The sequence below is a fragment of the Sorex fumeus genome, unplaced genomic scaffold (assembly GCF_029834395.1).
Source record: "Sorex fumeus unplaced genomic scaffold, SorFum_2.1 ptg000063l, whole genome shotgun sequence".
Lineage (NCBI taxonomy): Eukaryota > Metazoa > Chordata > Mammalia > Eulipotyphla > Soricidae > Sorex > Sorex fumeus.
In genome coordinates, this window is record NW_026606120.1 from 79,404,765 (window position 1) to 79,417,755 (window position 12,991).

Consider the following 12,991-nt stretch of genomic DNA (forward strand, 5'->3'; position numbering starts at 1 on the left):
GGAGCAAGGGCGCGCGTCCTCCCGCCCGCTCGGGCCGGTGGCGCGTAGCGGATCCTCCCCGGAGAGGCGAGGCGGGGGCAGGAGCCGCCCCCACCGCCCCCTCGGCTCGCCGGCTCCAGAAAAGGGCCGGAGTGTAGGAAGCGCGGCCCGCGGCCCGCCCCGTCGCGTCCCACCCACCGCGTCCCTCCCCTCGGCTGCGGGGACCGCGGGTGCGGCCGAGGCTCAGCGCGGCGGCGGCAGCGGCGGCTGCGGAGATGCGGGCGCGGCCGCTGGGGGCGGCGGCGCTGGGCGCGCTAGTTCTGGGCGCGCTGGCGGCCGCGGGCGCGGGTGAGTGGGGCGTTCGGGGCCCGCCCGAGAGGGGGGCGCGCCGGGGGCCGGTCCCCGGGACCCCGCAACCCCAGAATCGGGCGGGCGCCTGTCTGGGGTGGGGGTGGGGGAACCCGCGCTGGCATTCCCGGGGCCGTTCCCGCGCTCGCGGAGGGGCGAGGGTGTTGCCTCTAGGGGAACGCGCGCGTGCAGCTGGCGCCGGGTGCTTCTCTGGCTCTCGGCGCGCTCCACTTTGTCCCACGTTTCTGTTTGCTCGGACGTGGCGGCTGCTCGCGGGGGGACGCGGGGCCGCCTCCTGCACGGTCCTTGCGCGGACTCCGGAGCAGCGCTGCCTCTCCCACCCGGCCCAGCACCCTCGAAGTTTCCGCGTCCCGGCGCTGGCAGGAGTTCCCGCACGTTCCCTCCTGCAGGGTGAGCGGGGCCCGGCCTCCGGGTGCTGCCCGCGGCCCTGCAACGCCTTCCTAGGGACAGCTCCGGCTCCGGGGTCAGCGAGCGTCTCCTCCCCCCCACCCCCCCCCCCCCCCGCACCACCACGCAGAGGGGCCCCGGGGCGCTTCTATGCACTTTCGGTAGAGAAAGCAGAACTTTCGGTCCTGCAAAAGAAGGTATTTCAAGAAGTGAGATGTACTGATAGGTCCATTTCAAAGAGCTCTTCTGAAATGCTTTGATGAAGCCTCCAAGACTCTCGCCAGCCTTTAAGAGATGCGTGTTTGTGCTCATACATGACAGGGCTGCGCCATCAATATGCTTTTTTGTAAAATGACTGTTGAGCTGTGTTTAGACGACAAAACGCGCCTTTATGTTGGCCTGGAGAAACTGTATAAGGGTTAAAGCACTTGCCTTGATTCCAGTAACACATGTAGTCCCCGGAGCAAAGCCAGGAGCCATCCCTGACATAGGCAGGTGTGCCCTCCCAACCCCCCAAATCTCCTGGTGTTTGGTATGGACAGCTGATGAGGTTTTTTGTTGTTGTTGTTGTTGTTGTTGTTGTTGTTTCTGTTTGGGGGGACACAACCAGCAATGTTCAGGGCTTCCTCCTGGCTGTATGCTCTGTGACCAGAGCCGGGAATGGAACTGGGATGTTCTGTGCCTTAGCTGCTGTACCATCTCTCCAGCCCATCCTGGTGAGTTTGAAGATAATCACCCCCGCTCTGATAGGAGCAGTTACAGGTGATAGAGAGGATTGTGTCAGTGGCTGTTCCCAGTTTGATGTCCTTAAGCAGCCCAGAGCAACCTGATGACCCCCCTACAGAAATATGAATCTCCAGCCTTTTGCCCGGGGAGTTGGTTGGAACCCTGGTTCAGATCTGCTCCGTGTGTGTGTGCTAGGTGGGATTCAGGTGCTACTCAGTGATCTGGGGTCACTCCTGGCTGTGCTCAGGGAACCTTTCCAGCTTTGTCAAGGACCAAACCCCCCACTCTGACCTGCAGTGCATGCACCCTAGCCCCTTGAGCCATCTCCCTAGCCTTGCTGTTAACAAGGGCAAGGAAGAAATCCAGAAGGGCTTCTCAGCTGTATTCTATGAGATGCCTGCTTCTATAAACTTGATTTGTTTTTCTTTTTTGGGCCACACATGATGGTGCTCAGGGCTTACTCCTGACTCTGCATTCAGAGATCATTCCTGGTGCCTCAGGGGACCATATATGGTGCCCAGGTCAGCCACGTGCAAGGCAAGCACCCACCTACTGTACTATGGTTTTCCAGCTTGGTTCCAGCTTCTGAACTTAGAAATATGTCTTGCTTTCTTTTCACATCTATAGTTTTCTTTCTTTCTTTTTTTGTTTTTGTTTTGTTTGGGGGCCACACCCAGCAGTTCTCAGGGCTTCCTTCTGGCTCTGCTCTCAGGGATCACTCCTTCCAGGGCTCAAGGGACCATATGAGGTGCCAGGGATTGAGTCCAGGTTGATCATGTGCAAGGCAATCTTCCTACCTGCTGCACCATCTCTTCAGTCCCCAACTTCCTTTATTTTGGAATAATCTCTACATCTAAACATTGTATTTACTTGTGGTCTAGAAGTGAATAAGGTCTAGTTGGGTTATTGATCTAAGATTAGTGATGAAAAGCACTGTGCTATTTGGGCATCTCCCTCCACACCTGGCTCCTAGTTCATCTTTTGTTGATGTGTTTCACAGCATAATAACAGAAGTTTTGTTTGGTCCATGTAACAGAGGGAAACCCTGAAGGCCTGAGACAGTAAGTTATTTAGCCCAGATCACACAGCCAGTGGCAAAGTCGCAATCACATCTCACCGTCTTCAACCCACAACTGCCTTTTTCTCTAGCCAAAAGTTTTCCTATGTGTCTCCGGGTCCGGGGAGTTTCTGTTGGAAAGTTTTCAGGAAATAAACGCAGCTGATCTTTATAGGACCGCCACTGTGCTTCTAGAGTGCCTAATTTACCCTAAACATCCTCTAGGAGAACTTTTCACAGATTCGTCCTCGTGACGGAGGTGATTCCACCAGCATGGATGTACTCCTTTAGCTCCGGACTCCCTCTGAGAGGAACAGTAGCCCAGTAGGCAAGTAGGAGCTCCGGGTCAGACCCGCAGAGTAGTAAACCCAGAAGTAAGTCCCTCCCGGCATTGTACTTAGTCCAGCTCCAGTGTTGGTGGCCAGCTTGAAGGTGTCTGGAGAGCCTGGAGTGGTGGAGTGTGGTGTGGGACACCTTTTGTCCCAGAGCAAGGAGAAAGGGAAGGAGGGGAAGTTATCATCCCTCCCAGCCCCAGGAATCCTTCTGCCCTTGCTGGCAGAGGTCACCCCAGAGTTGGAGAGCTGAGGATGGGGAGAAGAGAGGTACTTTTAGGTAAAATAAAACCTGAAGTTTTACTGGGTTTTGAAATTCTATATATCAAAGATGATGATGATGATGATGATGATGATGTGTGTGTGTGTGACTTACCAGGGATGGAACCCCGAAAATCAGTACTGCCCTAAAACAACCTCATACTTGCCAGCATGTACCGTCATTTCAGCCTTACCCATGCAATGTTGCTTGGTTTTGTGACTTTCCCATTTAGATCTTGATTTTACCCCAAGGGCAAACGGGTTACAAGTTGTTTTTTCGGTTGAGATTTTTTATTTGGGGGGGGGGGGTGTCTCACTGGATTACTTCTGGCTCTGCACTCAGGAATTACTCCTGACAGTGCTTAGGAGACCATATGGGTTGCCGAGGATCGAACCCAGGTTGGCCACGTGCAAGGCAGGCGTCCTCCCCGCTGTTGTCTCCTCTGGCCCCATGGCTTACAAGTTCTGCTTGCTTACAAGTTCACCATCTAGGTGTACTAGCTGTGAGCTGAGCTGCTCACTTCTCTCGCGGAGTTTATTTCCTGAAAACTCTGCCACAGACACATAGGAAAACACTTGGCTGAGGAAAAAGACTGCTGTGGGCTGACGGTGTTCAGGTGTGGGCGTGATAGCCGACTTTGCCATTGGTTGCATGACCTGGGCTAAATGACTGACTGTCTCAGGCCCTCAGGCTTGCTTTCCCTCTGTGTCCAGAACCAAACAAAGCCTCTGTGAGTGTGCTGCCTGTGTGAGAGAGAGGGTGAAAAAGGAGTGCTCAGTCAACGGCAGCTTCTTTCTGCCTGTGCTGTCTACTCTGCTTCATGTCTGAAGGCTCTGGAAGGAGAGTGAGAGGTCCTCTCTCCATGCCTCTGTGTGAAGGGGCCCATTCCACACCGGCTGCGGCTGTGGGGCGTTTCTCAGCCACTCTGAACCCAGCGTAAGCCCCATGGTGGAGGCCACGGAGGGGAAAGGCTCCTGCATTTGCTCCCTCCCTGGGGAAGCGTTAAGCCTTGTCTCTGGGAAGGAGGAACATCAGCCTCAGGCTTCCAAGCACCAGAAGAATGCCAGGTCTGTCTTGCTCAACATTTGGTGCTCAGTACCTGGCACAGAGGAGGCACGATAAGTGTCCGTGGGAAGCTCGGGTGGGTCTCTAGAGATGACAGCCACATGTCAGAATCCTGATAAGCAAATCCCTGCGTTCATTAATTCAGCCATCCTGGGACTCAGCGGGACCTTCAAGAGGCTGTTCGCATTTGGCAGACCAGGGCTTCTCTGGGCACACAGAACTCTGTGTGGTGTCTGCTGTCGGCCCCTGTTTGAGTTTGCTGGGGCTCAGGGAGCTCTGTGAGGGCCCCTCCTGGAGGAGGGCCAGGCGGCACTGCACCCTCCCTTGTCAGGGTGGCCGAGGTCTCCTGGGGACATCACCCTTGGTAAGGAGGCCACAGTGAGGAAGGGGAGTTTGGCGAGGACTCCGGAATTTCCTAATAGAAATTCTCCTCCACTCCTCCCCACCCTTCTAGGGCTCTCTGGTTATCATCCCTCCCAGCCCCAGGAATCCTTCTGCCCTTGCTGGCAGGAAGAGCCAGGAAGCATGCCCGCAGAAACCACAGTTCTTGAATCAGCAGACAGATAATTATGGGGGGGGAGTGACTGAGCAACTTCAGGAAGAAGCCACTTGATGTGATGCAGCCCACGGGCTGGCCTGCTACTCTGGCCCTGCCTCTCTTCTCCCCAGCCCTCAGCCTTGCTGAGTGGGGAGCTCAGTCCCTTACACTGGGGCCTGGGCACCCCTGCTGAGCCAGGTCCAGGGGCAACAGCTAGTACTCTCCCTGTTTCCTTCCCTCCCTCCCTCCCTTCTTTCTTTCTTTCTTTCTTTCTTTCTCTCTCTTTCCTCTCTCACTCTTTTTGTTGTTGTTGTTTTGGATTTTTGGGTCACATCCGGTGATGCTCAGGGGTTATTACTGGCTCTGCGCTAAGGAATTACTCGTGACAGGGCTTGGGAGACCACATGGGATGCTAGGGATTGAACCCAGGCTGGCCTCATGCAAGGCAAATGGCCTACCAGCTGTACTATTGTCTGGCCTTCTCTTTTTCTTTCTTTCCTTCCTTCCTGTCTGCCTGCAGTGCTCAGGGGACCATACACGATACTGGATGTGGATAGTGAGTCACCATCACTACAGTCAAGATGGAGAACTTTTCCTATACTCGTAAATGTTCTTTCTCTCAAGTTCCTTTGTCATCATTTTCCTGTTCCCCCCTTTTGTTCTTGACAACCACTGGTCCCTTTCCTGTCCCTTTGGATTTACCTTGCAGGGACTCACAGCAGTGAAACCACACCGTGCTCAGCCTCTGGAGTCCGGCTCCTTCCACTTAGTGTGGCACCTCTAGAGTCCTCTGTGGTGATCTGCCTATCCGAGGGCTGAGAGGTTACCTGAGGCTGCTCTGGTTTCCTCGGATATTGAGACTGTCACCCTGAAAGCTTATTTTTGTGGCCATATGTCACGTGTCACAGACCAGGGCAGGAAGAACGTGGGTCTGTCATACCACTTAATGTTTCTGTTAGCATCTTTGAGAAAAACAGTGCACTGTGTTTCTGTTTCTCTGTCATGTGCCCACGAAAGAGCCTACTCCAAATCACTGCTCCCTGCCTCCGTCCACCAACAGCGTTTCTTAGCTCAGTCAGTGTAGATGCTCAGACATTCAAGGAGTGAGATGTAAGTGCGTGTGATGAGAAAACCCGGTTCTGGACTCAGACGCTAGTGCAAAGGGCTGGAGAGCAGCTTTGCATGTGGATGTCCCAGTCCTGAGCCCTGACCCCTCGTGTCTCCTAGCAGCACCACTTATAGCCAATCTCTTTCTTATTATTGGGGTAGGGTGACTCTTTGGGTCACACCTGGTGATGCTCAGGGGTTGCTCCTGGCTCTGCATTCAGGAATTACTCCTGGCGATGCTTGGGGGACCATATGGGATGCTGGGGATCGACCTGGGCAAGCTCCTTACCCTCTGTGCTATGGCTCCGGTTCCAGGATGCACACTGTTAACAGTTACTCCTATCGTTGATGTTTATGTCATCCTAAGTCACTAGAGGATTATGCACCATAGGATCACTGCCATTTAATAATATACCCTGATGTCTTTCTATGTCAGTTAATGGCTTTTTCTCTTATTTATCCCAAGAACAATAATTCTAGCCAGAAGGCATATTGCTAAATGAATATACCTGAAGTTATTTAATCAACCCAGTAGAGAGGAAGTGGAGTCATTTCCAATGATTTTGGCCTATACATAAAACTCAAGAGCTTCACTCATTCACTTTTATGTATCTTTGTTCAAGTGTTTCTATAGACTCAATTTCTTGAATGAAAGCTGCGAGATCAAAGGATAGGGATCTTTAAAATTTGAATCAGTTTTGCCAAATTATCCTTTAAAACAGTAGGACCAGTTTGTCTTCCTGCCGAGGCAGGCCGGCAGTCCGACTTGGTGACCCTGCCGTTGCCTACTGTTCATCCCACAAGGCAGGAGCCAGGGGAGAGCTGGACAACTGGATGCCAAGGAGGCCACTAGCAGGATACTGCTGGGCTGGGCCTCAGTCGAGCTTGGTACAGGCTCATCTCTTCTCTCACTGAATGAGTCAGCAGCAAGGTGGAGCCCGTTCTGATAAAATTTTCCAGAACTTGTGATGTAGCATTTGAAAATATCATGTGGACCCTTCAGAAGAAATTGGCACATGCGCAATGTTTGTGGGGTCTTAGGCTGGCGTCGCTGGGCCTCCCTGAGTCTCGATCACTCTCGAGGCTAGCTGGCTGGCCTACATCCTCTAGGCCCGGCCACACCTTCTAGCTCATCTAGCCTGGGAACTTTTCACAGGAGCCAAAGAAGGAGACCCTGAGAGGTGAAGTGACCCACCCAAGACCATATGGCTGGTGTTTTTTTTTTTTTCTTTTTGGGTCACACCCGGCTATCCACAGTGGTTACTCCTGGCTCATGCACTCAGAAATCACCCTGGTGGTGCTTGGGGGATCATATGGGATGCTGGGAACTGAACCTGGGTTGGCCGTGTACGAGGCAAACACCCTACCCACTGTGCTATCGCTCCAGCTCCATATGGCTGGTTTTGAGGCATTGGCGTATCTAAGTCTGGGGGATGCTCCTGTCCCTTGGGATGTAAGAGATTTCCTCCCTGTTTTCAGTTAGAGTCAAAGAGGAATCTCTTTCCTGACCCTGATGGGGTGCAAGGAGGCTGGACATGCCTGGGACAGGAAGTGATTAGAACAAAATTCAGGAAGAAGGAAAACTGATTTATTGAACATCAGTTATAGATGGTTGCTAGACATGCTATTTCATTTCAGCCTTCAGGTCTAGAGGTCAGTATTCTACACATATGTGGGACCCTGGGAGAAAGGAGTGTTTATAGAGGGTCTCCAGTGCTTGGTTGCCATGTCTGGGTTAGAATACTGAGGGGCATGTGGCATGGAATCAAGTGCCCGGGGGATGGGGCCAGGCCTGAGGTCACACAGGCATGGAAGTGGCCCCAGTGGCTTTCGACCTGAGGTTTCCTGTTGCTGGTTGGCAAGGGGACCACGTCACATCCACCGTTGCACAACGCGTGTGGTCTCTGTTTCCCCGCTCCTCCCCGTCAGCATTTCCGGGGGACTCAGGTATCATCTTAATCCGCACGCTATGCTGGTAAGCTTTCTGCAGCGGTCAGCACTTACTTGCCCAGTTAACCCGTTGGACATGATCTGGCTTCGCTTACAAGGGCAGCGCCTGCTGCCTCGAGGCTCTGTGCCAGTGCATGGCCGGTGGTAGAAAATTTTTGACTTTGTCCATGTAGGAACCCACGTGCTCAGGCCCATGTCTTTTTCGCTGTCATGTTCCATGTGCCATTCATTGGCAAGTCTCGAGAATATTCCTAGAGTTTCACCACATTATTACTGCCTCTACCATCCAAGTCCAGCCCCGCGTTGGCTGCTGCCTGGTCTGAACAGCTCCCCCACTCCCCCCCTTCACCCTTTGCTGTCTGCTCTCCTTGGGGGGTGGGGTGGGGCAGGAGGATCCTTTTATGCTGTTTCTGCTCAGCTTCCTCCAGGGGCATGAAAGCCACACTCCCAGCAGCAGGCTTCAGTTTCTAAGGGTCCGGTGTCCATCAGCCTCGCCATCTTCCTTCCCTTCTTTTTTGGGGGGCTTTGTGGTCACACCCAGCAGTGCTCAGGGCTTACTCCTGGCTCTGTGCTCAGGAATTACTCCTGGCGGTGCTCAGGGGACCATATGGGATGCTGGGGATTTAACCCTGGTTGGCTGGGTACAAGGCAAATGCCCTCCCTGCGTCTATCGCTCCAGCCCTCCATTTTTCTTCCCTTCTTGGCCACCCCTGGAAGGAACACTTGAGCTCTAACCCTCACTTTAGAAGCCAGATTTGGCCATCGTCTTACCCTTGCTTGATGGTTCTGGTTCTGCTCCCCATGGCCCCAAGTTTGCGGCCTCCTTAGCCAGGTGTATAGAGTCCTATGGAAAAGTGTCTGTCCATGGAGTGTATCATGCTAAGTGAAATGAGTCAGAACGAGAGGGACAGACATAGAAGGACTGCACTCATTTGTGGAGTATAAAACAACATAACATGAGGCTGACACCTAAGGACAGTAGATACACGGGACAGGGAGACTGCTGGAAGCCTGCCTCATGCACAAAGGGGAGAAGGCAGCTGGAATAGAGAAGGTATCACTGAGAAAACGATGGCTGGAGGAACCAGTCGGGATGGGGGATGTGTGCTGAAAGTAGATAAAGGACCAAACATGATAACCTCTCAGTGTCTGTATCACAAACCATAATGCCCAAAAGTAGAGAGTATGGGGAATCATGTCTGCCATGGAGGCAGGGGGAGGGTGGGAAAGGGGGGGTATACCGGGGATATTGGTGGTGGGGAATGTGCACTGGTGGAGGGATGGGTGTTTGGTCGTTGTGTGATTGTAACCCAAACACGAAAGCTTATAACTATCTCGTGGTGATTCAATAAAATAAAAAAAAAAGAAAGAAAAGGGTCTGTATCCAGGGAGAGAAAAAAAATAATAAAGCATTTGCCTGCTCTAAGCTGCTTAGAGCTCAGGGTGAGCACTGTTGCCGTGAGGCAGCAGCTTTCACTGAGCCCCTTCTGGCTGCCAGCGCTTCCGTCAGAACTTACCAGGATTCTTTTATTTTTTTTAATTAATTAATTAATTTTTTATTTTTTTAATGAATCATTGGGCTGGAGTGATAGCACAGCGGGTAGGGCGTTTGCCTTGCACACAGCCAACATGGCTGACCGAGTTCGATTCCTCCACCCCTCTCGGAGAGCCCGGCAAGCTACTGAGAGTATCTCGCCCGCACGGCAGAGCCTGGCAAGCTCCCCGTGACGTATTCGATATGCCAGACACAGTAACAACAAATCTCAAGATGGAGACGTTACTGGGCCTGCTCGAGCAAATCGATGAATAACGGGAGAACCATGAACCGTGAACTGTGACCGTGAGGTACAGTTACAGACTTACAAACTTTCATGCTTACGTTTCAGTCATATAATGATTGAGTACTGAGCCCTCCACCACTGCCTGTTCTTCACCACCAATGTTCCCAGTATCCCTCCCACCACCCCCACCCCATTCCCACCCCACTCCCCCCAAACTCTGACCTCTGAGGCAGGGAATTCCCTTTTACTCTCTCTTTCCCTTTGGGTTTTGTGATTTGCAATACAGGCATTAAGTGGCCATCATGTTTGGTCTGTAATCTACCTTCAGCACATATCTCCCATCCTGAGTGGGCCCTCCAGGCGTCCTCTACTTGGTGTTTCCTTCTCTGTCTGAGCTGCCTTTCCCCCCCAGCGTATGAGGCCGGCTTTGAAGCTGTGGAGCAATCCTCCTTTGACCAGGATTCTTTATCTGTTTTCCCCTCTCAAGCTTCGGTGGGAAGCAGGGCCAGCCCACCCACCAGTGTCCCTGCTCTGGCTAAAGGGGTCAGAGGAAAGGGGTGCTAAGACTTGTTCATTTTTCCAAGTGACGAAACAAGACCCCCCCCCCCCACTTCTCCTGCAGGCCTGGGGCTAAGGCTCCTGCTTGCAGACAGAGGCCCAGTGCCTTCCACACATTCAGGAGGAGGGTGCCCACAGAGCCGCAGCTCGCTGGACCAGTGTGGCCTGGCACAGAGGCCAGTGAGTCAGTCCCTTCAGCTGCTTTCTAGAGAACCTGACCTTGGTGGCAGGGAGGGTCATTGGTTCTCACCAAACCAGCCTGCAACTCATTAAAAAGAATTGTGATAGTTCTTCTCATAAAAAAGAGGAGTGATAGTAGAGTGGGTCCGTGTTTGCCTTGCACGTAGCTGACCTGGGTTCAATTCCCAGCATCCTATCTAGTCCCTCGAGCAGCACTAGGACTGATCCCTAAGTACCACAGGGCATAGGCCCCTCTCTCCCCCCCAAAAAAAGGAGGTAAGAAAATGTGGGTAATGATGCCCCTCCAGAATGCTCAGACTCCAAAGTGCCAGGAACCACCAGGGCACCTGGGTGATGCTTAGGGGCCTTCAGAGCCACGCCCAGTGATGCTTGGGAGTGTTGGGGATTGAACCTGGGTTGCCATGTGTAAGGCGCATGCAGGGCACATGCCCTAATATCTGTACTATTGTCCGAACCTCAGAACTCTGTACCTGTAAAATCATCTCTGTAGGCCCGGGGATGGAGTTCAGTGGTACAGTACTCACCTTGCATGCGAGAGGCCCTGGGTTCAATCCCTGCCTCTCCCCATACATGCAGGTGATCATTCCTGGTTCAACACCCTTCACGGTATAGTCTCCTGAGGACCCCTGGGAGTGACCCCCAGGCACAGTAGCTCCTGTGTAGCACCACCAGGTGTGGCCCTCCCTTTATCCCCCCCAAAATGGTAAAATATCCTAATCTGTAGAAGTCAAGCCAAGTCAGATAACCCTCACCCCTGGGGCTCTGTGCCTTATATTAATGGCCCCTGAGGCACCCTCCCTTGATTCTCAGCCCACCGGAACTGCAGGTCACTGCAAGGCTCTGAGGATGCACTGCTGCTTGGGCCTTGCAGTGTGGGGATGATGGGGGACACCCTGGAGTCTAGGGGGCCTCCAGGACTGCACCTGGCAGTCCTGGGGTCCCTGTGGTGCCAAGGACTGACTTGCAACTGCTGCAAGGCAAGTGCCTTGAGCCCTATGCCATCTCTCTGTTTGCTCCCGTTTTGAAAGAAAAGAATTAGACACTGTGACTTGAATGACTGCAGCCCTGTTGTGTCAGGTATGCAGTGATGCAGCACACCACCTACCCACTGTGTCAGAAGCAGTACCTCCTGCCCCACTGCCCCAGTTGTACCCAAGGCAATTACTGGCCCCCTTTGGATTGTTCTAGGTCCCCCCCAAGGGGGTAGTATTGATTGCTTGGGGAAACACTGGGTTACACAAATAGCTTCAGGGACACAGGGGAAAGCACCCTGCGGTCAGGATGCTGTCTCTAGAGATAGACTTGCTGGTCTTCCCAGCTGGGAGCCAAAGGGCTAAAAAAGCAAACTGGGTATAGGCCTGGTCAAGATAAGTGGTCACAGGGTGGACTGGGACCTCGTTATCATCGTTATCGTCCTTTTGTGGGCAGAGGCCTTCTTGGGGACATGAGGAGGAGGAGGCTGATTTGACGGTGGTGGGAAGGCTGAGCCAGGGAAGTGGGGAAGATGCAGGTCTCTATCCAAGCGGAGGCCTGAGGTTTGCTTCCTGCCTGGGCTTCTCAGGGCTATTTTGGTGCCTTTGGTTGTCGCCTTCCCCCTCCCTCCCAACCCCCCCAGCCTTTTCTCTGTCTTTGGGCAGGAAGAAGACTTGGTCACATTGACATTTATTATTTAATTAATTAACTATTTATTTTGCAGTGCTGGGAATCTAACCCAGGACCTCAGGGTCTTATACATATATGGCAAGAACTCTAACCACTGGGCTCCATCCCTGGCCCCCTCAGTCAGCCTTTTGCAATTGTTTCTGTACTTCTTACTGAGGTGCCCTGTGCTCGGATCCTGAGATGTATATCCTGGGAATCCTGAGTTTAAACGATCTACATTACTCTGCCCATGGCAGTGATGAATTTCTCTCAGCCTTTCACATCCTCCTTCCTACCCCAACAGCCTGTGTTTGATAAGTACCTGAAGTCGGGGGTGGTGTAAAACTGAGTGTGTGGGAATGGCGGCAAGGACAGGGGGCACCATTTACTCCAGTGCACTGCTGGGAGCTGACGCCTTTGTCTCTGTGTTGCAGGCCCCAACATCTGTGCCACCCGGGGCGTGAGCTCCTGCCAACAGTGTCTGGCTGTGAGTCCCATGTGCGCTTGGTGCTCGGATGAGGTAAGGAGCTATGACACCGGGCCTCACTCCCCCGGCCTTTGCAGGGATGGATGCCCGGAGCTTTCTCCTCGCTCCTCAGTTCACCAGCCCCTGGTTTTTCAGAGCAAAACGGAGGTGGAACTCTTCCCTTAATGCACACCGAAGGAAGCTGCCCTGGGGGTGTGGCTGGGAGCTTCATCCCGAGTGTGTCCCTGAGGGCCCGGCTTTGGCCATTTTGGTTGGGGCTCCTGGCCTTCCACTAGCCATTGCTTCCCTTGACCATGCGTGGCTTTCCTTCTCCGAGAAGTAGAGCACCCCCAGAAGCAGGGTTTCTACCTCAAAAGGACACACAGGGGAGCATTATTGGTATTGAGGAGACACTAGCTTTCAGGCATCAGAAGGTGTTTTTATTTATTTATTTGTTTATTTATTTTTTGCTTTTTGGGTCATACCCGGCAATGCATAGGGGTTACTCCTGGCTCTGCACTCAGGAATTACTCCTGGCGGTGCTTAGAGGACCATATAGGATGCTGGGGATC

At 53.1% G+C, this 12,991-nt stretch overlaps 1 protein-coding gene across 1 annotated transcript in view; it reads left to right on the forward strand.

Moving 5' to 3' along the window:
* Positions 1-232: 232 nt before the first annotated feature.
* The window catches only part of ITGB3 (integrin subunit beta 3), a 52,299-nt gene continuing 39,540 nt past the window's right edge, over positions 233-12,991 (forward strand). Inside the window, exons 1-2 of the mRNA XM_056127354.1 lie at positions 233-327; positions 12,388-12,473. Coding sequence (XP_055983329.1) covers positions 255-327; positions 12,388-12,473 — 159 coding nt within the window. The 5' untranslated portion in view covers positions 233-254. The remainder of the gene's footprint in view (positions 328-12,387; positions 12,474-12,991) is intronic.